Source organism: Dysidea avara, chromosome 7 (genome assembly GCF_963678975.1).
Source record: "Dysidea avara chromosome 7, odDysAvar1.4, whole genome shotgun sequence".
NCBI lineage: Eukaryota > Metazoa > Porifera > Demospongiae > Dictyoceratida > Dysideidae > Dysidea > Dysidea avara.
In genome coordinates this window covers 29,334,852-29,362,844 of record NC_089278.1, presented here as the reverse complement: position 1 = coordinate 29,362,844, position 27,993 = coordinate 29,334,852, and the positions used below count along the sequence as shown (strand labels likewise).

Here is a 27,993-nt window from a genome sequence, read left to right as displayed (position 1 = left end):
CATATCTGGTTTAATGCGTATGCCACTGGGAAGTGTGCTTGTTTGGGATAATAGAATAGATACATCAATGGCTCTATTGAACTTAATCAGAATTGGTCGGGGACGTCTAGATTGTTCTTGGTACTTGTCAAGCCTATGAAGGTCGCGGATAGATAAGGGACTTACGTTTGCATTAACTTTAGTGATGGTTTCGATAACACTACTAAGGTCACGACCTGAACGTTCATTTCTGGGAGCACCCTTTTCACATTCGTCAATTCCATACATAACAATGTTGAATTTACGATCATGTTGTAAGTTGTAATGGGAGTTAGTAGTGGCGGTTTGGACTGGGTTAGCATTGCTGGAGTTATTCTCTTGTGACATAGTGTCTTGGTTAGAATTTCCGGAGATTGGGGCTAACTTGCTTTCAAGTTCTTGCAGCCTCTCGTCAAGTTCAGTTTGTTTGTCTTTAATTTCGTTGAAAAATTTAAGAGATAAAGAGACTTGGGGGCGACATAATTTGCAGAAGAATGTTAGGGGAACACCCTCCAAGGATACCATATTCTTCGTCTGTGATACCAGCACATTTAGGGTGTACCCACTCAAAACAACATTCACATTGAATACTGCCGTCTTCGGCATTTTTACTGCATACAATACATGAAATAGTTGACCCACCTGATTTGTCTTTCTGTTTTTTGGTGGGAGGGGTGCCGCCAGTTGGTCTGTCTCGTTTTCTATCACTTGCCATGGCTTAAGAGACGCTTAACTGGTACCGTTTTACCAAGCCTGATGTTGGGCACCACGGTACGAGGTGGAGCGTGTGGTTGGGCGGGCGTTACTTGGAACAATCCAGTAGGAGGTGCTTCAATTCTCTTTCGACTTTCGCCGGCAACCAGGTAGCGTAGGAAAAGTACAATCCAGCAGGATAGGACTTCTAAGAACCACTGTAGAGCGAGGTATAAGGTCCGCGTGAAACTAGCCACCATTTATGATCACGTGACTCCTCCTTATTGTATTGTATGAAATTTGTTAAAAGAAGGGGTAGTACAACTACAAAATATCTGGTCAATGATTTTGATGCCATCAAAGGCCAATTCTTAGCTGATATTGTCATGGTTAAAGAGCTACAAGAAATCCCAGATGATTTAATTTTGAACTGGGACCGGGAATTAGCATTGTTCCTGGTTCTGCATGGACCATGGATCAAAAGGGTGAGCAACATGTTGAGCTTTTAGCCTTGGATGACAAATGACAGATTACTGCTGTTGTTTGTGGATCCCGTACTGCAAATCTGCTACCTTTCCAACTAATGTATCAGGGGAAAACATCAGCTTGTTTACCTAAAGTCAAGTTACCCCAGGATTGGCATATCACCTGCACTGACAACCATTGATCCAATGAACAGAAAACACTTGAGTATATAGAATTGGTTTTGCTACCGTATGTAAAAAATACAAGGAGAGAGTCAGGTCTGTCAGAAAATTTTCCTGCAATGGTTCTGTTTGATACCTTTAAGGGTCAAACTACGGATTCTACTTACTAATTATTAGAGCAGAACAATATTTCTGTTGTAAATATTCCTGCTAACTGCACTAATAAATTGCAACCAATGGACCTCGGTGTTAACAAGAGCCTTAAAGAGTTCTGAAGAAGCAGTTTGGGGATTGGTACTTGCAGATGGTATTTAAGGATTTAGAAGAATGCCGGCATGTACCTGTTGACCTGGACCTTTCAGTAATGAAACCCTTGAATGCTACATGGCTTAAAGAAGCACACAAGTATTTAAAGAATAATCCTAGTATCATTAAAAATGGTTTCAAAGCTTCTGGATTCATCAATGTGTTAAAGAAACAATCTGTTTAATTCACTATTGTACCTTGCATAGCTATGTATGTGTATCAAATTGTCTAACAGGTACAGCTGTACATACATATATACAACATTGACAACATTAAGTATTATAATTTTGACTTTCATGTGTATTATTAAAACATTATCTTAATCACGTTAGCTATATAATAGTTTAACAGTCAAGTTCCAGATAGTCACTTCTTCGAACGCTGAGTAGGAAAAGTTGTCATTTTACCCTTCTCAAAGCAGTTATTACATGTAATCTCATCTGGTACTGACGATATTTTACCTTTGCTGGATCACATTTCTTAGCCAGTTGAACAGCATAGGCAATTGTGAATAGGCCACAATCATCATATCATCTCCACATTGTTTTTGAACTTCACTCATCTGCACCTTGATTGACTCATTTTTAAACAAAAATTTAATGGATTTTAGAGTGTCCTCATCAACAGAATCATACAATGAATCATATACATACATGTGTCCCTTTTCTGAGAGCAAGGTCAGTCACTGGCAACAATCCAATGGTTACCATAGGAATGGATAATTTGTATTTCATTTTGTGAAGGCTGTCGAGAAGTTTGGAATAGGGTACACTGTAGCCCCTCCACGGAAAACTGGGATTTGATCATGGCTAGTGCATAATTTATATGTTGATCATTTAACCTGCTACCACCATCAATTTCTTCCCTATCAAATTTGGAAAGACTAGATTTGCCTAGTTTCACCCATTGTACTTCACGTGAATTCTTACGCCTTATCTCTGAACTAGGGTATCCTTTCTTCATGCTAGTTTTCTTACCATAAAATGTAGACATTGCCAAAGCTTTAGATTTAGACATACCACAAGATGTCCCATTGTCTAAATCCAGTGTAATTACAGATTCTCCCTCAGGATCTCCCTTGGATTCAGGTGATCGCAGTACTTCTTGTACTAACCCTTGAGGTGATATTGTGGTATTTCGCCATGGAGAAGACATACGTTGCACTGAGCTTTGGGGTTGGTCTGAAGGTACTGCTGAAACCCAGAAACCTATAGCAACAACAAATCTGGTGATAATGCTTTAGATGATGCCAACACAATTACAAGGAGTATATGTACTCGTTCACTACCTAAAGCTGCTGTTTGTTTTATGCTTTTCATCTCTGGGTCTTCAATCTCAGCCTTGATTGGAGTAACATGATATAAAGAATTGTCACCATATTGGTCACTGCTGTACTGGCTGTAAGTTTCCGCACATTCATTCTTGACCAGAGTAACATCTTCACTGATGACACCTTTATTATTTCTGCAATCTCTTTCTCGGAATAACCATCCACAATTTTGATTTTATCAATTAATTGTGTTGTGTTGAGTAAAACGACTAGACTTCTGATCTTTTCAATGTTGAACTCTTCTTCATGAAAAATAAGGTGCATGACAAGGCACTTCCACGCCGCCTTTTGGTAAATCATGCACATATCTCCTATGCCCTGTAATCTTGTACATAATAGAGCACCAACTGTTTCCAAGAAAAGTGTGGCACATTGCATGCAGAAATACGCCGAGAAACGTGGCCTACAATGATGGATCCCTTGTATACAGCCACAGCAATTGGATCATGAATATTGTGTCGTTCTCGTTTACAAACAAGCAGCTCACCTATTACCGGCGTCCAGACGCTCTTGTACACATGGTGACCTTGAACAGCAGATTCTATACTGACGGCACCTCAGACTGCACTCATTCTGCATTGACAGGTGCAAAAGTAACTCACATGAGATTTTTACTGTAGTGTGGTGGTCAGGAATTTCTGAATCGGGAAAATTTCTGCTCAAGCTAAAGGTTCTTCAATCGGGAAAATTTGCACCTTGGGAAAATAACCCACTATACGGTAGTAAAAGCAATGCACAATTCGATCATCTACAAATTTCATACAGCTGAAGAGCATAATATAAAGGTGAATTCACAAACACAAAGTTTGTCATAAATCCAATAATATCCATGGTGATATGATCTCACTTTAAAAAGCCTGAACTTTTGTCATGGCTATAGACCAAATATAAACCAATTATTGAAATAATTTGAAATATAGTCTGTACATAGGTTAGCAGCGCTGTTCAATGGCTTGAAAAAACGAGTAACAGTTACTAGGGCTGGGCGGTATTGAAATTTTACTATCACGATATATCACGGGGAAAATATCACGATATTATTAATTATCACGATATTTTTCATATTTTGACAAATGCTCTACTATGAAATTACACCTACCTACACATGTGATATAACCTGCAGCAACATGAATGGATGCACAAAAATGCATGTACATGGCATTAACCATTAATACATGGTGATAGGGACCCGCCGATTATGCTGGCCTAATAATGAGCATAATAGGTACCTGAAAGCATTGAGCATAATGCTAGCATAATAGGCAGAACACTTTTGCATTACCATAAATTCTTGCTTATCAAAATGCATATCACAGAAAAAGATTGATATACTCTAATAGAACAGTCAGAGAACAATCAGACAGCTGACTGTTCTATTAGAGTATATCTATCTTTTCTGTAACATGCATTTTGACAAGCAAGGATTTAGGGTCTGTGCTTCAGCAACTTACTGTTTTCAGAAAACATGGGAACTGAGTTATAAATATTGAGCATAATTTGAGCATAATAGGTAACCATTGAGCATTAATTTGAGCATAATAGGCAAAATTTTGAGCAGTGCAGCATAGCTGCATAATAGGTAAAATAATGAGCATAATCGGCGGGTCCCTACATGGTGATATAGACATTAGCTAGACCTACAATTAAGCATGGAGAGGATGTGTTTTACACACCCAAGTGCATGGCATAAATTCAAGAGTTCTACAGATTCCCATGCATGACTAAAAGACTGCTAACTATAGCAATAAAAGCTCATTCACCCATGCACATTTTATTAGCTACAATGCCACAATGTGCAGAAACATTCTTTCCTCAATAAAAATCCAAAATAACAAAGTCCCTTCAGTAGCTATTTTCATATTCGCATGGATGCACTATAGAGTTACTTGACTGCTCTATTAGAGTATCTCGATCTTTCCTGGAGCTAAACAGCAGCACTATGTTTACAGTAGTTAGCTAATACGAATATTATTGGAGAACACCGTGGTAATCACGATACCACGATAATATCGTTTCCAAGAATTTTTGACGATACTGGTATCGTTACATCAGAATATCGCGGTTTTACGATATAACCGAGATACCGCCCACCCCTAACAGTTACAGAGTTACAAAGCTATAGTCAAACAACTGAAAATTGCAGAGATGTGATACTTGTGATACTCTACTAGAACAGTCATTATGCTGGGAAAAAAAGTGCTTCAAAAATGTCAAGAAAAATTCTTAGAGTTTGAACCAGAGACCTCCAACTAAACATCCAAATCCTTAACCACTAAGCCACTGCTATCATAGTTGCTTCTCTAGCTTAATTTTGACTTTATAAATGAAAAATCTAGCTTAAATCTGTATAATAGAAATAATACCAATGAAAATTCTAGATTCTATGTTTGAATCCTCAAAAATGTGTGCTCTATTAAAGTATTAGAAAACTACGTAATATTTCCTTTGATGTCTGAGGTTACAAAATCCAATAGAAACCCTGTGGTGGGGTTACTAAATAGTTAGTAACCTGTGGTCTCACCAATGGCTGGCTACTACATTCATCAAACGAAAATCAGCAAAGCCAAAAACAAAAATGTCCTTTTTAATGTTAGCTTAATTTCTGGACAAGACAGGCATCATAAGCATTCAACTAGGCATTCAATACCAATGTCCGATGGTGCGGCGCTGACACAACAAACTTGAAGGATAAATCTTGATGCTAGCACTCACAATTTGTTTCTTGATTGGGCCTGCGTCAAATATGCCGGCATAATAAAAAGCATAATAGGCTTGAGTGCTATGCCAGCATAATGCTAGTATATTAGGTGGATATTTCAAACTATGGAGCTTATTTCCATGAAAATAGATCAATGCTCCCTAATAGAGCACTCAGTGGAAACTGCAATAGAGCACTCAACAGCACTGTACACAGCTCCTAGTATTGATACTCCCTAATAGAACAGTCACTCTGTACTGAAATACTCTAATAGAGCATTCACTGGTTGAAATTTTCCAAGATAATTGTTAGAAATGCTGCCAACTTTGGAGCATAATGTAAGCATAGTGGAAACACTGAAAGAGCATAATAGGTGAAAATTTTGAGGAAATTTCTGAAAGCATTTTGGGAACCATTTTGAGCATATTTGACTCAAGCCTATTCTTGATTACTTTCTGGACAAGACAAGTGTTTTTCTAGCCCGGCATAGTAACTATTAGATACTGGCACTATAGTCATGCAATGGCTATGAATGTCACACCTGGGTGCAGTGGAATTGACACAATCAACTCAAGTTAAGGATAAATCCCAATGCTAGCGTACACAGTTTGCCACTTTCTCAACCTAGTGGAAAATTTTTGAAATCACATACAATGGGTTGATATTGGTTTCTACATTATTTTGAGTAGAGTTGTACCGATTCCCACTTTTTAGGGAAAACCGATATCCGATATATTTTTACCCTGTTTTACCGATGGTTAACCGATACCCGATTGTAGGTCTCTACAATTATACTAAAAAGTAGAGCTAGTAAAGCCAATTCTGTGAAATTATACACTCAAAGTTGCTAGTCAGACAAGTAGGCTAGGGCCTGAACCATCACCGTTTATCTTTGTGGTTACCACAAAACATAAACAAATTACCCAAGTACATACCAGAGCCTTTGACAACTAGCCCTCCAGTGGTACTGCAGCTGCTGAAGCTGAATAGACTAATAATCTGCTGGCCACAGCCCATTACAACCGATTTCCGATTATGGTAAAAACAGCTAATTATCGGCTTCTACCGATTACCGATCCGATTATCGGTACAACTCTAATTTTGAGCCCCTCAGACAACTACCCACAATTAATCACCAAGGTTGCAGGCTGAGGTAATTTAGTTTCTAGGTCTGCGCCAATTATGCCAGCATAATTTAGGGCATAATAGGTAGCCAAAAGCATTGAGCATAATGCCAGCATAATAGGCACAATTTTTGTGCATTGGTTATTAGAGTAGCTGAAACTCTGCCTATTTTGCATGATGCAGAATGGGATAGTGTGCAAACATGGTAACAATTAGATTTTCTGTACGTTGTGAAGAAAAAAAATTAGTTAAGATCGATATACTCTAATAGAACAGTCACCGCATGTTGAAATATCCTAATATAACATTCATGTGGTAGGTCATATGTTTCAAAATGAATTTGATATGTGCAATGAATTATTTTGTATGTGCAATAAATTATTATATTATTTGATATGTTCAATGAATTATTTGGTATATTTAACACAATCATTTGGTATATTCAATAATTTTAGTGTTTTATTTTGTGGACTATATCTTTGCGAATAGTATATTTTGCATTGGTAAATAATCTGTGTTAGGTATCATTATCATAAATGGGTTGTTATTAGTATTGCTGTAGAGCTTATCAGTGGGCATGATAATTATTTCTAAGTACCTAGCTCACACAAACATGTGTTAGGGCTGCTCTGCCATTTGCCGTAGGGGATAAAAGATGCCAAACTAGGCCGGATGGGAGTGTTGTGCTGTGATTTGTTCTTATCTATGTGTGAAAGGAAGTGGATTGAGTTTTTATACTTTCCAAAATATCTGGATCAAAGAAATAAATGGATTGAAGTGCTGCATGTCAACAGAAAGGATTGGTAGCTAGCTACCCATGTAGTGAAGCATACGGTCATATGTAGCCAGTAAACATGCAGTCATTAATGGAGAAAAAGAGTAACTAACAACCAGTTTGCATCGAACTACGTCCCTTCTATCATCAAACGTGTTGACAGTACAATGAGAAAAAATGTAAGCTCGGCTAGTCACAGATTTTCAAAAAAGAACAGCCTCCAGAAAATGAAGGATACTGGAACAGACCAAGGATCTGGCTGATAATTGAATAGCAAAAGGAAAAAGCAAAGGAGTGCAGAGTTTAGCAGAAGGAGCAAGAAAACTGGAAGAAAGAAGAACAGGCGGCAAAGATTAGAGGAGGAGAGCAAGAGACGTGAAGATGAGAGGGAGAGATTGTTAAGAGAAGAAGAAACAAGAGAAGGTGAACGAGCTAGAGTAAGAAAAATGTTGAGGTTGAATGAACTCAACAGATTATAACGAGCTGAAGAAATATTTAAATTAGACTACGATGAACTACTCCAGAAGTATAAGGCTATGAAAGAGTTTGAACTCCTGAGAACAAGAGAAGCCAAACTGAACATGAAGGTCAATTGGTTACAATCAGCTGACAGACAGAGTTTAGAAGACAACAATAAGCAGGTGAAGTTTTATACCGGGCTACCGTCTTTTGCAGTTTTACTAGTTATATACCTGAATGCCATTTTTCTGGCTGTGCCGTGTTTGATCGGCTCTTAATTACTTTGATGAAATTATGCTTAATTATGCTTAAATATTTCGCATCAAGATTTGGCATGACAAGGGCTCAAACTTGTTTGAACTATAGGAAGCATAACACATACAAATTTTTAATAGGCATCACTCAAAAGGCTGGGGCGGAAGGGTATCCGATGTACATTTGACTGAAAATTGTGCTCTGCTTTCAACATTGTTGCCTGGAGATGTCATCTTAGTGGATTGTGGCTTCACAATTGATCAGGCTGCACTGTGCAGATATCAAGATACATCCTTTACTAGGGGAAAAAAACAGTTAAGTTAGACTGATTTCCAGCTGTCTCGAGTTAGGATACATGTTGAGAGAGTTATTGGGCTGATGAGGCAAAAGTTTTTGATATAGCAATCAACTCTTTTTATTAATATGCTCAAAGGTGATGAAGGAGAACATATTTCCTATTGATAAAATAGGTGCGCTATGTATTGTTGTGACTCAGTAGTACACCTATCTTTTTATATAATGTACACTGTTAATATTTATGTTTAGTACGTGACATATTGTGCATTGTTGATAATTATTTATGTTATTGAAATGTACATGTAAAATAATCAGTTTCTTTGATTTCCTTGAGCTCCTTACCTTAGCTTGTGGCAGTCTGGACAATAATATTTTCCTTTTGGCCATCTTTTCCAATTATTTGTAAGCACGAAAAATGAAACCATTTTATCACACAGTCTCTGCTATCACAGCAAATCATGTCATAATCTTCCTCTTTACTGCAATAGCAGTACCCTTGCTGGTCATTAGAATAACTTGAAGTAGCATGGACATCATTGTTCCTAAAGCTAGCAGTGGCATCTCCCTCATCAACCTGAGAGTTAGTAGAATCTACTTTGCTTACATCAACGATTATTGAACTTGTACCATCTGCATCACTAATAGCTGTACTGCCTGACAAATGTAGTGGCATTATTGGTTCCTTCTCAACCACTTTCCCACTAATTCAGGCAATATGGCTAATTTAATAAATGGCTCGACATCACGTATAGCAGAGTCAATAAAATCAGAATCCAGTTCAACCTTCTGGTAAAATTATTTCATCTTCTTTCCTAGCTACATAATTGCAGCATTGTACATGACATAGTTTCATTTGCAGTTGGACTTGATAATAGTTCATGCATGTAATCTTCTTAAAGTGTTACTGTCATGTTCTGAGGAAAAGGAAGGATTATCAAGAATGGCCTCAGAGAATGCCTCATTTTTGCAAGAGAAAGGTCACTTGATTTCTAAAACATGACACAATAGACTAGACCATCGGGTGACGCACATGAATGGAAATTCTGGATCTAAAATAAGGCCACATTGTGTCACCATAAATTTTTCATGACAAGCTTGTGTATTTGTTTGTGTATGCTACCCTGGCAATATCTTCATGCTTGCACTCATACTGGCATGCAGAGGATGTAAACTTGGGATAGCATATAACTTTGATCAGAGAAACAGATGGTTGCTAGTGTGCAAGCCTTCATGCAACTTGGATACTGTTATCCTGCCTGCACTTTGGTCAAACCAAGCATGACATTTACTCTGATCTCTTGTATGTTCCTCCACCATGACTGCTTGGTTAATGTAAAAGATACAGGCCCATAAATATGATCATATTTGGTCAAAAGGTCATTGTATGTCAGTTCTATTGTTCTTGGCTCATGCAGGTCTGTTAAAGGTTTAGATAAAAAAAACCAGATTCTGTTTGTTGGACATACGAGTCATTATACTCTGCCATCAATCACAGCACAACTGCTTTTCCTAGCCCTTGAGATATTTCATTATGAAAAGTGGCTAAATCAGAATCAGTAGACTTAGAAGTAGAAAACTTCTTACTTTTGTAGTGGGCTCCCCACAGCCTTCAGTGACAGCTTGCTTGCACTTATGCTTTGGTGTGGTGAAATCTATTTGCTGATTTCAGAAAAGGGGACACTTCGAAAAATGACACTCTGTTTAGGTCATCATTATTATATTGGTTGTTTCCTGTCACCCAATGGAACAAAAATAATGTGGGCGGGAGGTGATTATTTATTATACACTCGATTCTTGTTATTTCAGTTGCTGACTGCTCTATTAGAGTATCTCAATATTGAAGGCTGCCATGCTGCACGCAGGACTGTATCTTCCATCCTTCTGCTATGTTTCTAGGCACAGCTAATGCATTTACCTTAAAGCTTGGTCAATCTGTGCCTTCTTCTATCATGAAACAGTGTATACATGTGATCTATAAAGTATAATCAAATAATTAAATATGGTGCAACTACCTAAAAATTGATGCAGGTGGTGATGGGAAACAAGGAATTTAATGATGATGGCCTTAACTGAAACCCCATACCTTCAGGGTAAGGAAAAGCTTTGAGAATGTTTTACAAGTGCTGTAAACAAGAACTATGGATCTACTGACAGTGCAAACACTACAGGTATCACTCACCCATCCGTTTACACTGAACTCCTCTTGACTTTTAATAAGATTTTAGTTGCTCATGTGTATAAAGACTGGGTATCAGTTTGTGGTAGTTCTATGCATCTTCATACAGTACATCTGGACATTCATGCCCACTTAATAGCTAGCGTTTCAGTAGATGTTCCTCGCAACAAATCAGCTTCAGATATCGAGTAGCTAAACTTCTTGATCCTGGTTGCAAGTGCATCAGTTGGTGGTATGGAAGTGACTACCCCTTGGTGCTGTTAAACTGATACAGTACCCCTACAAATGGCAATGCGTGTCTTATATTTGTGAGAGCTAGGCGCTTAGAAATAATTACCACGTCCCCTGCATAAGCTCTATAGCAATACTAACAACAACCCGACTATGATAACAATACCTAACACAAATTATTTACCAACGCAAAATGTATAATTCGCAATAATATATAGTTTATAAAATGAAACACTAAAATCATTAAATATACCAAATGATTTATTGAATACACCAAATAATTCATTGAACATATCAAATAATTCATTGCACATGCCAAATAATTCATTGCACATACTAAATAATTCATTGAACATATATTTTGAAACAAATGGCCTACCATACATTCACTGATGCATTAAATACTCTAATACAGCAGTCAAGACACAATTTTACTTGGAGCATAATGGGACACAACTGGGCATAATTGGAGCATAATAGGGGAAATTTTGGAGCATTGTTCAAAAGCATAACAGGAAATTTCAAAAGCATAATAGGCTCGCTCAGGCCTAGTTTGTGCGTAGCCTCGCCCTCATCGTCCTCAAGTCTCTAATAACATAGAAACCTTGTCGACCCATTCTAACTAATACTTAGAAATTACATCACACTGCACCATTACAACCCACTTGGGTACAATAACTGAACCTAAAACACAAATTACTTAATCTGCTTGTCCAGTGTTCACTACAAATTAATGCAGTGACTCATTCCCATATTGCACAACCTACCTGGACACAAGTTGTTGCATAGCGTAAATTATTACTCTCAGCTGCTTGTTTTCTTGTTCACTCTAGAAGTCAAATTTTTTTTAATTAAAATAAGGACAAACAGTTAGGTAATCTGTTAGTACATGAGAAAAAAAAGTGGGTAAAAAACCAGAAGCAAGCCTATGGCTGGCTTTGGGGCCATATGGAGCATAAAATCAACACATAAAACAACAAAGCTGTGAAAAAGGATGTGGCCTCCTTCACAAGCCTGGTAAGTTGTGAAATCAAAGCAAGCAACCGAGGAATAGCTGCAATGATGTTAATGCTAATAAACAAACATTCTTGGAGCTATTTCTTGGCAGCCACCTTTGATTTCACAACTTTTCTCACTCAGGCCTTTGAAAGCCATATCCTTTTTCACAGCTTGGCTGTTTTGTGTGGATATCACTTCGCTCAAGGGGTCAAGCACCACAGTACTTAATGATAAAGCTATGTACATAGAGATGCATAAGGAAAAACTTACAATTTATTTCGTCTGTAGTAATAAGCAATTAAAGTAATAACTCCACCAATAAAACCAATTATTCCACATATGGTCACCACAATTGGGAAGTAATCAACAGAACTGTCGTCTATGGACAAGTAATTCTCACCACACACTGGAAAGCATCTTGAGTCACTTAAATGATCAAATCCAGGTGGGCAATTCTGATTTGGAGCCTTTGAGAATGTCAAATTCCCATCTCCAGAATAACTTGAAAAATTGACAACAGCTGTGTCACAAATGCTCTCCACTATTCTCCACTCAGAAGCACATTTGTTATCTCTAACTTCTTTACACTCTTCAGTCAGGTCTACTAAAAAACTATTACCATTACACAATAGAAGTGTTGCATTGCAGAAAAAAGAGAGTGTATTATCTGTCAAACACTGTGTAGAACTGTTCAAAAACGTTCCAATGAAATATACTAAGTGTAGACCCAAAATTGTAGAATCAAATTCACAATCTTGATATTCTGTTTCATTTATTTCACAATCGCTTAATAACATAGTATTAGACATTTCTGTTTCCTGAATAGATACACATATATTAGCATAATATACTGGATCTCCACTAATCCAAATATCATTTTAAAAACCCTTCATATGTAATTTTGTATTACGGATGATAGTTATTATTATCAGCACTTTACAGTGAATTTTGTATAAGTCTCTATAAAAACTATATGGTCAACCTGCAAAACACCACAGGCACTAGGAAGTTTAACCATTATGACATGCGCTGGATAGACCTGTAATCTATATAACCCACGCGCAAACCCATTCACATGATCAAATTTGTCGGTAAAATTTAAGGCAACGAAAATTTTAAAGAAGGAAGATGAAGTTTCCCCACCCTCCCACCCATGAGTAAGAGTAATTATATTGGTAGATATGGTTAAAGTTACAAATCTCAACACATAATACAGATGTATGAACACTAGAGCTGTATGTGTGCATGGTTTACAGTTATACAAAAGTGTGGGTTTTTCTGTACACATGTAATAGTGCATGCAGGTATAGCATTGTACATGTATTATAAATACTAATTCCATACCTAATTCACTGCCCATACAAAACTCCCAATAACAGTAGTGAAATTTATCCCGTATTTTACTGGCAGCAGTGAAAAGTTGTAATTGCGATTTTATTGGCTAGAATTTATGTACTGTAGCTGTATTACATCAAGTAGCGCAATCTGTGCCGGTTAGCAATGCTAGTTCAATGGCTTTTAATATTCCAAAAGATTTCTTTTCTGACGAAATATCGCAGTTTTTTTAATGAGTGGCTTAATTAGTACTGATACTCAGAAGAACTTCTAAACATGGCACCTGAACTCGACACAAGCTCTAGTGTGTTCGCTTCAACAACAGAAAAGGAGATACAAGGTCTACTCAAGAAAAACAAGAATAGAACACCATAAAGTTAACAGCCATGTGGGTAAAGAAGTTCAAAAAGTGGAAGAAGGAAAAATGTATATCTGTAGATTTGCCAAACATTTCTGCATTGAATTTGAATGTTGTTTTACAGCAGTATTTTGCACAATGAAAAGGGAGAAGAATACGAGCCTGACAGCTTAAGAACAATACTTTCAGCAATGCACAGATAAAAGGTACTGGATACAATTACAACATTCTTACAACACCAGAATTTGCTAGTGCCAGGGAGGTACCTGTTGTAATAGAAAGGTTTTCGCAGAGCAACTTTAATGACTGATTTCAAGCGGACTGACAAATTGTACAACATATGCTCTTTTATAGACTACAATTCTAGAAGTCTGGAGATAGTTCCGGAATAAGAACAATAAACAACACAATAATTAACTTTAGTCTAATTACACAATAATTAGTCAATTCAACAGTTAAAAGTCACTCCACAACAGTACTCAATGGAAAAGCTATTGCATTACGTGAAAGTGGAAAAGGAAGGCCGATTATGTGACTACTGAAGATGAACAAACCATGTGGAATAATGGTGTTCTTGGAAGCAGTACACCTCAAAGCTTAAATTATACTATGTTCTTTTTATTAAGCAAAAATTTCGGAACACGAGACTGTCAAGAGCATTACCAAATAAAAATCGAAGACCTAAAATTAATATATAACCCATATTCTGGAGAAGCTCTGTATGTTGAATGGGTGGAAGGTCCCACAAAAACAAGACAAGAAAGGTTAGTAAAACAGGAAAGATGTTCACCTCAGCGTATGTTTGCTATTGGAGGAGATAGGTGTCCAGTTGAGATACTTCAAAAGCTACTGAATAAGCAGCCGGAACAAATAAAATAAATAGCTTTATGAAGGACATGTGTAAACAGAGTGGACTTTCAAACAGTAACAAATCATAGTGTAAGAAAAACAATGATTCACAAATTACAGAAGGCAGGTTTCAGCAATAATAAAATTGCTTCAATCAGTGGTCACAAAAGTGAGTAGTCATTGAGATTACTCTGACATTGACATGAAGGATAATCGACAGATTAGTCATACTTTGAGCTACAACACAAGAAGTGACTGTCAGAAGCTTAGCAACCAAATACATTCTGATGCTGAATTTTGCTCAGTGCAATCCACATCACTTCCCTTATACAATTTTACAAATTGCACAGTACATATTACCAACAATCCAGCAATGTGTTTACCTTGGAAGAGGGCTAAGATTGGAGATACAAATTCTGAATGAATCTTATGTGAACAATATATATATTAATTGTATTACACTAGCTGGACTAGTATACATGTATAGTCAATGAACCTAATGTACAATAATGTTTATGCAATGAGTATGGTATTAACTTGGAATAGTATGTGTAGCAGTGAAATTTGTGGATAAATACCACTCTTGTTGTATTAGAAATGGTAAATTTCCAATACAACACTTGTGATATTTATCCCAAATTTCACTGCTACCAATGTTATTACTAGTACAAACATGGTAATATTGTGTACACACAGATGCACTCATTATATTGGCATATTTGTATAATCATTGTGATGCTCCAGATGTGTAAAATACTGTAAGCAGATGAATGTAACCATCTATACATAAGTGACACATAAGCATGATAAAAATGGTGAAGGTTGTGTATACATGTGGTGACATGTCATGCTACAACCGGTCCCCCCAGACCAGTTGCAGCAACCATACTTGGTCCCCCCGGACTACTTGCAGCACTGTAACTTGTCCCCCCCCCCCCCCCCCCCCCCCCGGACAACTTATGCCGCCACAGTTGGTCCCCCTCTACCACAAGTGGTCCCCCACTAGCTTTATCATAGAATCGATCATAGATCTTTGAGAATCCTATAGAGCTAGGCACAAAGTGCTCCACTGTGCCGTGGCCGACCTGGTTTCTTTTATGACCTTCCACTGACTGTGGCCTTACTAGTATGCATGCATGTTATACAAGATCGAGATACTCTAATCATAGATAATATACCTTACCTGGGTAAGGTATATATTATCTATGCTCTAATAGAGCAGTCGATCAATACTCTAATAGAACAGTCATCTAACATTTACAGTTGCATTGGTACATTTAGCCTAGCTGCTAAGGATATCTTACAAATAAAATACATGTAATCTTATGTATACGGGTCATTCCATACCTAATCACATAGTGGTTTAATTTGCCATACATTAGTCCCAATAGTAGGAGTGTAATTAATCCCAAATCGCATGGCCTTGTTTCTGTAATTGCACTGTAAAGTAGCCAATAATATAACAGAAGCCTTTTAAGTGCAACAAGAAAGTGATATAATGAATAGCCAATCAAATAAGCTGACAATAGAAGCCTTTTAACTGCAACATATGTAGACATTTTGAGTAGCCAATCAGAATTGCTGACACGTGAAGCCTTTTAAGTGCAACAACAAATGATGAAATACAAAGAAGGATGATGCAATCACCTGGTAGAAGTTAATGGCCACATAGAACTGGATAGATGTATACTACAAACCACGAAGGGTGGTTTGCCTCATGCAATTTTGACTGTTACTCGTACAATTATTCCCTAATCGCACTCAAATGTGTGCGATTACCTATACAAATCAACAAAAAAAATCCGGATCCCTTTCGATTTTTGTTAAATTTGGCACAAACATGGACCCTTTCAAGAAACTTTCTCACACCAAAATTTGGCTCATTTTATTGGTCTTCCTTTAAGTTATGACCACTCAAAGTTACTGCTGAAAATTTTATTTTGCTTACACATCTTCAATAAAATATGGCCATAACTTTGCTTGTAATTGACATAGGAACTTCTGGCTTAGAGTTTTGAAATCCTTATTAAATTCTCTTTCAGGTGATGTATAATGTTTTATAATTGCTCAAAGGTAAAGGTCACACCACAAAAATGTAGTGTTTTTCTTTGATCTTAATTTTCAAAAATATATTCTTTAATTAAATTTATTTTTGGTTTATATGTTGCTCTAATACCTATCATTCATCACTATGAGTTTAAAGTTGGGACCAATAGTAGATCATGAGTTATACGTAGGTGTTAATGTGTAGCCTTGTAATTACTGTTGTTTGTATGGTTCAAGTATGCAAAGATGCAATACCAATTGCAAGTAACTTTATATAATACTATGTCACAATCATTTTATACATTGTTGGTATGTAAGTAAAGTTAATTTGTTTATGTTTTGTAAGAAAACCCAGTAAAAGCTTATACATAAATACATGTACTCAAGTAATTTACCCCTATCAAGCTTGTATATATTGTTTCTGATTATGACGCCAAGTCTATTATATAGTAGTAAAATATTGAACTTGTTGACATTTTCACTAGCTACAGTAACTGCTACTGCTACTGTTAGCACTTAATGCTAATTGTTGATATGCAAGTACATATTTTGATACACAAATGTAGCTATAGTGGAAACTGTCTAAGCCAGTCAGGCCAATATTTTTTTGGCCTTAATATGCAGGTGGCTATTTATATAGTTTGATGTGTACAAATGTCTTACTATAGAACAATAGAAAGGTGGCCTTTCATTACAGGTGGCCAGTTCCACTGTAATTTGAAACATTTACAAATAAAACATAATGTTGTGTAGCTGCTTAACACAGGCATGAATGTTTCAACATTGTAATCTACTATAGAGCTTTTCTAACAAGTAGTAATGAATGACTGATGCAGTAGTAACAGTCTTTTCAACTTATACCTTCAAAAATTCAATTGTGTACTGATATCAATGCATCAGATTTCATTTCATGTCAAAGTTACATGTGAATGATTGTAGAGACTGTCATGCAATATGCACCAGTTTCAGTCTCAACTTTTACTATAACACTCTGATTTAACTTTGAAGTTAATTGCCTTTACCCTTTCTTTAATCAATTGTTGATGTATTTCACTTAAAGCTATAGATATGCATCAGTGTGCAATTGCTGTAGTGAACCTTTGTACCATGTACTGTAATTTCTAAGGAACATTTCTATGATTCTATGATTCTCAATTATAGAATCAAATTATGAGCTATACATTGCTATTTTTATCATGATACAGTTGATGTATGGAGTTTAAGCCAGTTACCTTAGGGCCAAAATTTCTGGGTCTTAATGTGCAGGTAGCTGCTTAATACATTTGCATAAGTGTATAGCAACAATTTAAAATTGGCCCTTATGGAGTGGTGGCCTTTCTAAACAGGTGGCCACTTTCCAATCTATTCCATCAAATTTTTGACAAGTAAGACAATACATAGAAGTGTACATTTTTCCAGCAAAGGCATTATTTATAGGTACAGACATATAAAGGTGGCCTTTAAGTGGTCAGTAGTAGGCTTGCCCTTTCGAAGTATGATTCAAAATACAGTGGACCAACTTAAAATAGGGGCCAACTTAAAATAGAATATTTCTATTCTAATGCAACTATATGAAGCAGCTATCTAGGTATTATGAAGCTTGGATATCACTAAGACATGGCATTTCGATTCCACTTTACATGTACATATGTATGAATAACTGTGTCGTTTGCATCCATTATACACACGTATAAGATTGGAAACTATCATCATAATCTGTGGCTGAATATTATTTTGCAGTAGGTAAAATTGAAATAATAGATTGGAATATACAGTAAATCCCTTATAAATATAGCTACCTCTATAATAAGACCACCTTGTTATAGTGGCCACCTCTATAGGACACTGAACTTATAGCAAAAACATAATCAGTAATTCCTTTATTAGGCAGCCTTATTATTGCTCCAACTTTCTTAGCTTTAAAAGTGGCTCTGTTAGTATGGTTTCATTGTAATGAGCCCTTGTCAATACAAACCCTAACTATTTTAAAGCATAAAATGATTTTTGACATACTAATATAAGGTAACTTGCAATTGGTATTGGAAATTACACTGAAAATACTATACAAACAGCAGTGAATACAAGGCTACACATTAACACTTATAACTCATGATCAACTATTGGTCCCAACTTTAAACTCACAGTGATGAATGATAGGTATTAGAGCAACATGTAAACGAAAAATAAATTTAAGTAAAGAATATATATTTTTGAAAATTAAGATCAAAGGAAACAGCTACAGTTTTGTGGTTTGACCTTTACCTTTGAGCAATTGTAAAACATTATATATCACCCGAAAGCGAATTTAATAAGGATTTCACAAATCTAAACCAAATGTTTCTACGTCAATCATAAGCAAAGTTATGGCAATTTTACTGAAGACATGTAAGCAAAATAAAATTTTCAAAAGATCGAAACTTTGAGTGGTCATAACTTAAAGGGAGACTAATGAAATGAGCCAAAGTTTTGTGTGAGAAAGTTTCTTGAAAGGGTCCACGTTTGTGTCAAATTTCATGAAAATTGAAAGGGGTCCAGTTGATTTGGTATGGAATGACCCATACCATTCTTTACGTTTATAATAATAATTATAGCTAAACTGCTCATGATTGTCACTTTAATGTCCTTATATGCAACTCTTGATCAATGTAGTCCACATAAAAAGCAGTACGATTTAAACCACTCTTAATCAAAATTTTTAGTCCTGTAAAAAGCTTTAGCTTCTGGGGGACACTGTAGCTAGCTAATACATACAGTTAAACTTGCAATGTAGCTTTATGCTGACAAGATAAATGACTTATAAACAAAACTTTAGCTGATACCATGCATTATTAGTAGCTAACTGTTAGTGTTCATAGTATTGAGGTTGATTGGCACAATCCACTGGCAGAGCAAGAGGCTACTGGAGGTTTATCGGCTGCATATAATGTACCCACATCCACGCATATACAGCTACAGTGCGATATGAAAAGTATAATGGCTTAATTCATATCACAAAAATACAATTAAAAGAGGTTTTTGAAAAAGCAATCCTATGCCGTTGACATCAGCCATGATTAAATTAGGAACTGGATTCCCCTACAAGTGCAGTGACACCTTCACTGATCTCATGCACAACACTATACAATCCATGATGAGCTGAAATTGTAGTCATAAAGTCATCAGGAAGGTCAGTACCATCTGAATCAATATGTGGCAATTGTAAACTGGAACTGCAAAAGTGCAAATTAACAATAGTAATTTCACCTCCTATAATAAAAGTACCTGAGCTCTTTACAGCTACAGACCATATCCTTCACAGCCAATGCACAAGAAGAGGATGTCATCATTTTCAAGGATAAATGTTCATAAATACTTTCCGGCACCACTAGATTGTGGAACAGCCTGCATGCCTGATCAAATTATTAAATTAGAAAGCATATAAGATTTCAAAACTCTCTTAATGATTATGTAATCAATAAATAACTTAGTACTTAATTACTTACACTTAATAATATTATTTTATATTGCATGCATACTCTTTTAGAGTCCTGCAACTTTGAGTGGCTGTAATGGCAGTCTTTGCGACGAAATGTGTGTCAGTGCTTTTGTGAAATGTTGTTGTGAACATTTCCTATACCCTGTATAACCATGTGACACCCACGACCCAGTGTAAAATGATGAAAATATACAGTAACTTTAATAGCTGCATGGACATCAAGCAGAGCTTTCAGATTTGGCAATTATATCTAACTTGATTGGTAATCATTCCAACCTGCCGTAACATTGAGGGTGGTCTGGTCATAACACTGATGCTTTCACACATTCATGGATAAAACAGTGGATATTATAGAGAATCCACTAAATGCAAATTATGCCAATGCTGGTATGAATCTCAACTACATGCAGGATTCAAGAAATGGAAAGCATGAAAGTACGTCACACTAACTCATTATCACAATAGTTTGAAATAGAAATAAAATAAAATTCCAATGTCACCTTTTTGTCCCAAAAATTTCTTGCACAACTCAATCAGCTTGTCTTTATCAGTGACCTCTACTGGCTCCACACACACAAGTCTGCTGACAGCTGCTAAGTAACATGACTGAGTATACAGTATAGTCTGCTGACAGGTGCTAAGTCACATGACTGAGTATACAGTATCTGCTGTAATTGTATGTCCTAAAATGTTAATCCTTACTGGTTGTCATAATTAGTTGTTCCAAGTGACTGAAAAGCGCATCAAGTTAAATCAAAGTTAAGAACAGATTCTAAAATGGAGAATCTACATAGCTAACTGAACAAGCTTTAATGATTTCTTCTGACGTATTTTCAACTAGCCTTAAGTTGTGTATGTTTATATATGCATTCTGCTTATGCTCATTTCCAGAAAGACATTTAGTAACTAGTTCCCAATCACTGTCCAAGCCACCATTGGTAGAACAGCTGTCTAACCCATACACTGTAAAAAATGAACACAACAATATGCACACCATGTGCAAAAGTGTGTATATTGCAGCATTTTTGGTGTGTCAGACACACTTCGACATACTTCGACTTCGAGTTTGTCAGACACACTTCGACATACTTCGACTGTGTCTGGCACATATACAGTATACTCCATGCAGCCTAAATCAGAGTATAGAGACTCAACCATGTTTTATTATAGAACTAAAGAAAGCTGGTAAACTGTTCAGTTGGTGTGTCATGCCCTCTGGTAAGTGGAGATAGTAAATTGAGCATTACAAGTAACACCAAAGTGATGGATGTTCCTAGAAGCTTTATTTGTAGCCTCTTCCAGAGATGCATCTTAGTGCTACTAAATGTATTCTCAATGATTATGTTTCTGATTACAAAACTTGCCTTATTACAGGTTTTTGCAATTGAATTCGGCAACTTTGCAATTGAATTCGTCCCGTTTGCAATTGAGTTCGTCGCTTTTGCAATTGAATTCGTCCCGTTTGCAATTGAATCCGTCGGTTTTGCAATTGAATTCGTCCCGTTTGCAATTGAGTTCGTCGCTTTTGCAATTGAATTCGTCCCGTTTGCAATTGAATCCGTCGGTTTTGCAATTGAATTCGTCCCGTTTGCAATTGAGTTTGTCGCTTTTGCAATTGAATTCGTCCCGTTTGCAATTGAATTCGTTGGTTTTGCAATTGAATTCGTCGCTTTTGCAGTTAAATTCGTCCGTAACAAGAATGGCAGCTGGAGGAAACACGAAAACATGATGTAGCAGCTGCTACAAGAACTTGTTCAAGTACAACAGTAGTAAACAACTCTTTATAAGGCAATAATTCTTCCTCTACAGCCTATCCAGCAACATTCCAAACTCTACTACGCCATTCGCGATGGGTGTGGCATAGATAATATATACCTTACCCGGGATTGGAAACCGGACACACTTCAATACAAAAATCGCGAGCCGTCAGCATTGTAATAATTAACACTTTCGCTTTGATATGTAAGGTTTCACCTCGCCGACGGAAGAAAGGAAAGAACGGGTAGATAAGCTACTAGTTGTGAACATGAAGAGGATTTACCGTGGTGGTAAGAACAATACTGTTGTATTACTTGCATACAATCGTCAAAATTTTGAACAAATAGCGCTTGACGCGGTTTATGCAAAAAATGGCTTTTTAGTCGTACCCTCGACTTTTGGGGTTCGTAGAGCAGTGCGGGAGCGATATTTTTTGATGTAAACTACACTGTTTGAAAGCTGAGACATTAGCGGACAAAATCATGCAACTTAAAACCCTTAGTTTTACCGTTTATGCCATCAAATTGCAGCGCAACTGCGAAACAAGCGATTTTGAAGTATTAAGTTTTGAGGCCTACAGGTAATTTTCTAAAGGCTACTAACTTTCTTAAGTATTTCCTGTAATTCATATGTATACAAACAAAATAGGATAGTTTTAAGGCTGCTGACTTGTACTGATGTAGGCGAAATCCTTGAATCTTCAAGTGAATGCAAGTATTTCCTTTTCAGAACTGTTGTTTTATTATTATGCATATAGCTATAGTTTGCACTGGATTTTTTTACAGATGAATGATAGGAGAGGTCACAGAAAGCTTAGACTTCATAGTAACAAACACTGGCAGCCTAAACCTAAGAGGCTACCAGTTTCAATTCCTTTGAGAGATGTGTCAGTGCTGAAGGTGTCTCTGCCACTGTCATTTCAAGTGTCTCTGCCTTTGTGTTCATTTGTTGATGCACCAGTCATGTCTTTGGATATTTTGCGCAGTAGACTGAAACAGTGTAATGGCATTCCTTCAGGTATAGTGACACAGTGTGTGCAGATGCTTAGCTAAATCGTTCCTTTTACAGGGTGGATTGATACAATCCAAAATGCAGAATTGAGAATATTCCAACTGGGTTATTTTGAGTCTGGCACTGAGGTTTTAAGATCGTTAGCCATTAAGGAAGACTTCTCATGGATTGTGAATTATAAAAGAGAAACTCTGAAGCCCTCATCTGCTCTTTTGAAAGACATTCCGACATCTCTTAATTCAGGTATTGGTTGGATTGCTGTACGATATTAAACATGCAATGGAAATTTTATGTTTCCTGTAGTTTCACATGTATCAAACTTTATCAACATTCTACATACAAGCAAGGTTTGCAAAGGCAACTGTGATGATGCATTCTTGAAGCTCCCAAACATTCAGAATGGCGAACTCAAAGATAATTCAAGTAAGCTGTCCTTTCTGCATACATTTAACTGTATGTAAAGTCAATAGAGCATGACAAGTTTTATGTGTGCATACCTTTGTTGTGTTCACGATACTTTGATGTGAATAACTTTTGTAGGAACCAGCACTGTGGCAACACTGGACACCGCAAGGACTGGTAGCTTATCCATCTATCATGTTGAGTGTGATATATTGATGAACAGTACAGAAGAGTCCAGGCTGTGCATATGTTGTAAGAAATACAAGAAAACACTATCAGCTATGCTGTCACGTCGCCGAAAAGATCAGAAGACTCATCCCAGCAGTCATACAACTTATGGGAATTTGAGTGCGTCTGAAAAAGATGAGCGCTTGAGAAATCTACACCAGGAGAGCAAAAAAGCAAAGCTTCGTGTTTGTCGATTACAAGAGAAGATTTCAACTGCAGCTACCCAAGACGGTGTAACCTTAAATGTTGATCTGCATGATGATATGAAGGCTATGATGGATGCAACCACAAAGCAAATACATTCTATGTATCCAGAAGGATCTTTTCAACGCCTTTTTTGGGACCAACAGCAAACAGCATGCTCTATAAAGGACTCTCGGTCAATGAAGTGGCACCCACTAGTCATTAAGTGGAGCTTGTATCTCAGACATTTATCTGGAAAATCATATGAACTACTGCGGAAAACAGGATGCATCAAACTGCCTTCACAAAGAACACTGCGTGATTACACCCACTATACATCAACTACCATCGGCTTCTCTGCAGAAACAGATCGAGAGCTTTACGACATTGCTTTTTTGAGTAACGAGCTTAACAGATATGTCTTCTTAGTCATGGATGAAGTTCATATCAAGACTGACCTTGTATATGATAAACACCAGGGTTCTTTAATCGGCTTTGTCAATCTAGGCAACACTAACAATAGACTGCTTGAATTTGAGAATGCTTTAAGTGAGACACAACATGAACAACAACTCGCAAGTTCAATGTTGGTGCTAATGGTGAGAGGCATTTTTCAGAAGTTGAACTACCCATATGCGCAGTTTGCTTGTAACAACCTCAGTGGAGAGTTGATGTTTGACCCTGTGTGGGAGGCAATATCAAGGCTTGAGAGAATGGGCTTCCGTGTTTTAGGAATTACGTGTGATGGTGCATCACCAAATCGTCGATTGTGGAAACTCCACAATGCCAAAGATGAAATGGTCTACAAAGTACCCAACCCTTTTGCACGAGAGGGACCACGTGACTTGCATTTCATATCTGATCCTCCTCATTTGCTAAAAACAATTAGAAATAGCTGGAACAGTAACAAACGAAAATTATGGGTAAGTTGATAGCTATAGCTGCAATGAGAGTACGTTATTTTTCCTTTTACATTTAGTGCAATGGTAAAGAAATATCATGGGGGCACTTAGAACAACTTTACCTTGATGATACAGGAGGACCACAAGCAGTACCCCAACAAGGAGGAGTTATTAGACAAGTGAAAAAGCTGAGGTACGAGCATGTTTATTTAACGACGTTTTCGAAGATGAGAGTGGATTTAGCTGCACAAGTAAGTTCACAAGAATGTGATTAGCATGCTGTATAATGCATTATACATGTGTAGGCTCTTAGTGAGACACTGGCTAAGTCGCTTGAAGAGAATTATGGTGAAGAAGTACAGGAAACAGTCAAGTTTGTTAAAATTATCGATAAGTTTTTTGATTGCTTCAACGTATCCAATGCTGTTACTGGATACCACAGCAGGAAATCATTCAAAGATCCCTACACTTCTAAAAAGGATTTTCGTTTGCAAGTATGTTATTGGTATTATTATAATGTATGCATTGGGGTGTGACATTGTTTGTAGACAGTAGACCATTTTAGGAACTACTTAGTAGATGTTGTACTTTATTGTTTGCTTATGCACTGCAGTGGCTTGAAGAAGAATTTTTGCCTTACTTGGAGAACTGGGAGAAAAGTGTCTATGAAAGGGAAGGATTTTCTCCAAAACAAAAGGAAATGATGTTAATACCTAGGGAAACTCGTCTTGGCATCACTGTCACAGGTATTGCATGCAGTAATAATATATTATTTTAATTATCAATTAATCTTTTTTAGTTAAATCATTTGTGGAACTGGTTAAATACATATTCATCATACCAGGCGTTAAAATCTTCTTGAGTGAGAGGCTTTGTCAAGATCCTCTTGAAAATTACTTTGGCTGCCAAAGGCAACGTGGAGGGAGACATGAAAACCCAAATGTCAATGATTTTTGTAAGAATAGTCAGGCACTGAAAGTAATCAATTCTGTTTGTGAAGCATTTCAAAAGGAAATTGCCGTGGCAAGAAGCAGTCTATAGATATAGAGCAGGAGAGCAGGCCACTTAAGAAACGGTGCAAGGCTAAATGTAGGGACAAATCTTATTCTAAGCTTATAAAGCCACCAAGAGTGTTCAAAAGCAAATTGAAGTTACTGGCAGCCAAAAAGGTTAAAAAAAAAGTCATTTGCTCCAAGAAAAGAATTGTTTACAGCTTCAAAATATTTGGATATTCCTGTACAGAAAGTTGTTACTGTTGATATGCCTGCCAGTTCAAGCGATAACCCTAACAGTAATGATGTGCCAGCACCAGTACTTAATGAAAAAGCAACATCAGATGTGACAGAAGCTTCCCATCAACCTTGCTCGAATGATCAGGTGAAAAGTCATAAGCATCAGCAAACTTCTGCAGAAGTAGACATTGTTGAAATGGATGAAAAGGATACACTTGCTGGCAGTCACGATAGAAATGATGTGACAGAAATGGACATATCATTTGAGCAGAAGGCCCATTCTACTGATGATGATATGATTAGTGAGGCACTAGGACCAGGACCTGCGGAGGAAGAATTATCAAGGTGTTGTACCATTACTTTAACACGTCATGACTTCTGGACTTTAAAAGATACCGGATGGTTAAATGACCAAGTAAGGCTATTCGTGGTGTAGTACTTATTTTTTATGTGTTGCCATTTTCTTTTGCTAGGTGATAAACTGCTTCATGAAATTAGTAGCTGAGGCCAACACAGATGTCTACGTATACAGCACATTTTTCTATCCAAAGCTTGTACGTTTTGGTTCCCAGGCAGTGTGCCGGTGGACAAAGGAAACTGATTTATTTAGCAAGAGGTTGTTATTGGTTCCAGTGCACCTTGGAGCACACTGGTGTTTAGCAAGCATAAGCACAGCTGACCTACAGATTGTTTATTATGACTCGCTGCATGAACCAAATCCAGCATGTTTGGAAGCATTAAAATCATATATTTTAGAGAAATCATCCAACTGTGCCTCTACCACGGAATGGAATTGCTCTACTTCGTAAGGTGTTCCACAACAGACAAATAATTCAGACTGTGGTGTGTTTGTATGCAGAATTGCTCAGTGCCTGGCTAACAAAACTTCTTTCAACTTTAGTCAATGTGATATGGCTAGCATTAGGCGACAAATGGTATTAGAATTACTTCTGCAAAAGCTGTTGCCTTAAATTCCATTTTTATTATCAATTAATTAATATTTTGCTTGTATCATTTACTGTGTTGTTGTAATCACAAAATAAAGTTGTGTTATGCATAGCATTGCAAATGTTAATAATATAATATACTATAAGCTGCTATCATACAAGTCTCTACGTAAGCTTTTTGACCGCTGTGTACTCTTTTTTGCTGACTGCTTAGATTTCTCCATCCAAAAGCTCGCATATGAAAATCCACGGATAGTCACATAAAGCTGCACTATTTCCTTAAGAAGTGCACTATGTACCTCCTTCTCACCAATCTCGAAATCTGCAGTGGAAATCAGCCAATAAAATTCAACATCATCACTGGAGATAACTTTTCAACAATCTCCTCTTTTTTTCCAGCTGCTGGGTTGCTACCAAGTAACATTTTTAGGCATTCTCTCACTTCTTCTTCTATTGCAATAAACAATATAAATGTTGTTTCTTTAACATACCATAGCCCACCTCTATCTAGTGCTAATGTCCATTCTTCAGAATTGCCACATTCACTATGTTCTTCGGGTGTGTCCTTTGTTAAAGCCATCAGGCACAATACCATCTCTTCCTTAAGCTCATGTTTACTGCGTTCGATTTTCTTACGTAAATGTCTACAAACATAGCCGGCAGCATAACGAAGAGCATTGCCTTCGCGTTTTGTTACAGCTGGTGCTGGATCAACCTTGGTTTCAGCTGTACACCCTGTCACATGATCACCAATGTATCCCCTGAACAAAATATCAGTTAAATGCTGATACAGGATAGGTGTAGCAGCCACATTAGCGGAGTCCAAAAAATTTACCCAGTCCTCTCGAAATTTCTCTGAAGAGCGCAACAGAAAAAAGTTTCTCACGATTGCATGATTTCTTCTTACAAGAGCTCATTGCCTGTTTCAGGTCTTCTGACAATTTCAAAACAAATGTTGTAAAACAGTTATTGTTGGCAGCATCAAGACACCAGTCCAACAGAATCTGTGCTGCTTTTCTTGCTTCAAATGCTTCTGAGGACATTATTTTAAATGAATCATCATTCAATACGCTTCTGAGTGCTTCCACAAAAGCATCTTTTGCTTTGGGACCTGCATTGAAAGAAAAAGACAGGTATGGTATAGCATAGTAAGGTATATATTATCTATGGGTATAGCTAATGAATGGCTACATCAACATAACTTGCACACAAACAAGGCCAGGCCAGGCACATCAGTGATTGAATGTTTAAGCTGTAA

At 37.0% G+C, this 27,993-nt stretch overlaps 2 protein-coding genes across 10 annotated transcripts in view; one reads left to right on the top strand and one right to left on the bottom strand.

Annotated features, from left to right (window-relative positions):
• LOC136259654 (uncharacterized) overlaps positions 1 to 27,993 on the bottom strand; it is a 73,399-nt gene that overhangs the window by 11,579 nt on the left and 33,827 nt on the right. For all 7 annotated transcript variants that reach the window (XM_066053148.1, XM_066053147.1, XM_066053146.1 and 4 more), the window contains one exon: positions 12,280 to 12,827. In XM_066053148.1, the coding sequence (XP_065909220.1) occupies positions 12,280 to 12,827 (548 nt within the window). The remainder of the gene's footprint in view (positions 1 to 12,279; positions 12,828 to 27,993) is intronic.
• Positions 186 to 26,886, top strand: LOC136259653 (uncharacterized). Of its 3 annotated transcripts, none has more exons than XM_066053141.1 (11): positions 186 to 8,015; positions 8,065 to 8,776; positions 22,616 to 22,847; positions 22,899 to 23,084; positions 23,145 to 23,264; positions 23,382 to 24,577; positions 24,634 to 24,807; positions 24,862 to 25,050; positions 25,170 to 25,302; positions 25,356 to 26,203; positions 26,262 to 26,886. In XM_066053141.1, the coding sequence occupies exons 3-10, from the start codon at positions 22,616 to 22,618 to the stop codon at positions 25,595 to 25,597; spliced, it is 2,472 nt and encodes an 823-aa protein (XP_065909213.1). In that variant the 5' UTR covers positions 186 to 8,015; positions 8,065 to 8,776; the 3' UTR covers positions 25,598 to 26,203; positions 26,262 to 26,886. The 3 variants fall into 3 exon arrangements, with proteins under 3 accessions (XP_065909213.1, XP_065909212.1, XP_065909214.1); XM_066053140.1 differs by having other exon boundaries at positions 186 to 8,233; positions 8,447 to 8,776; XM_066053142.1 differs by lacking the exons at positions 186 to 8,015; positions 8,065 to 8,776 and adding an exon at positions 21,704 to 22,120.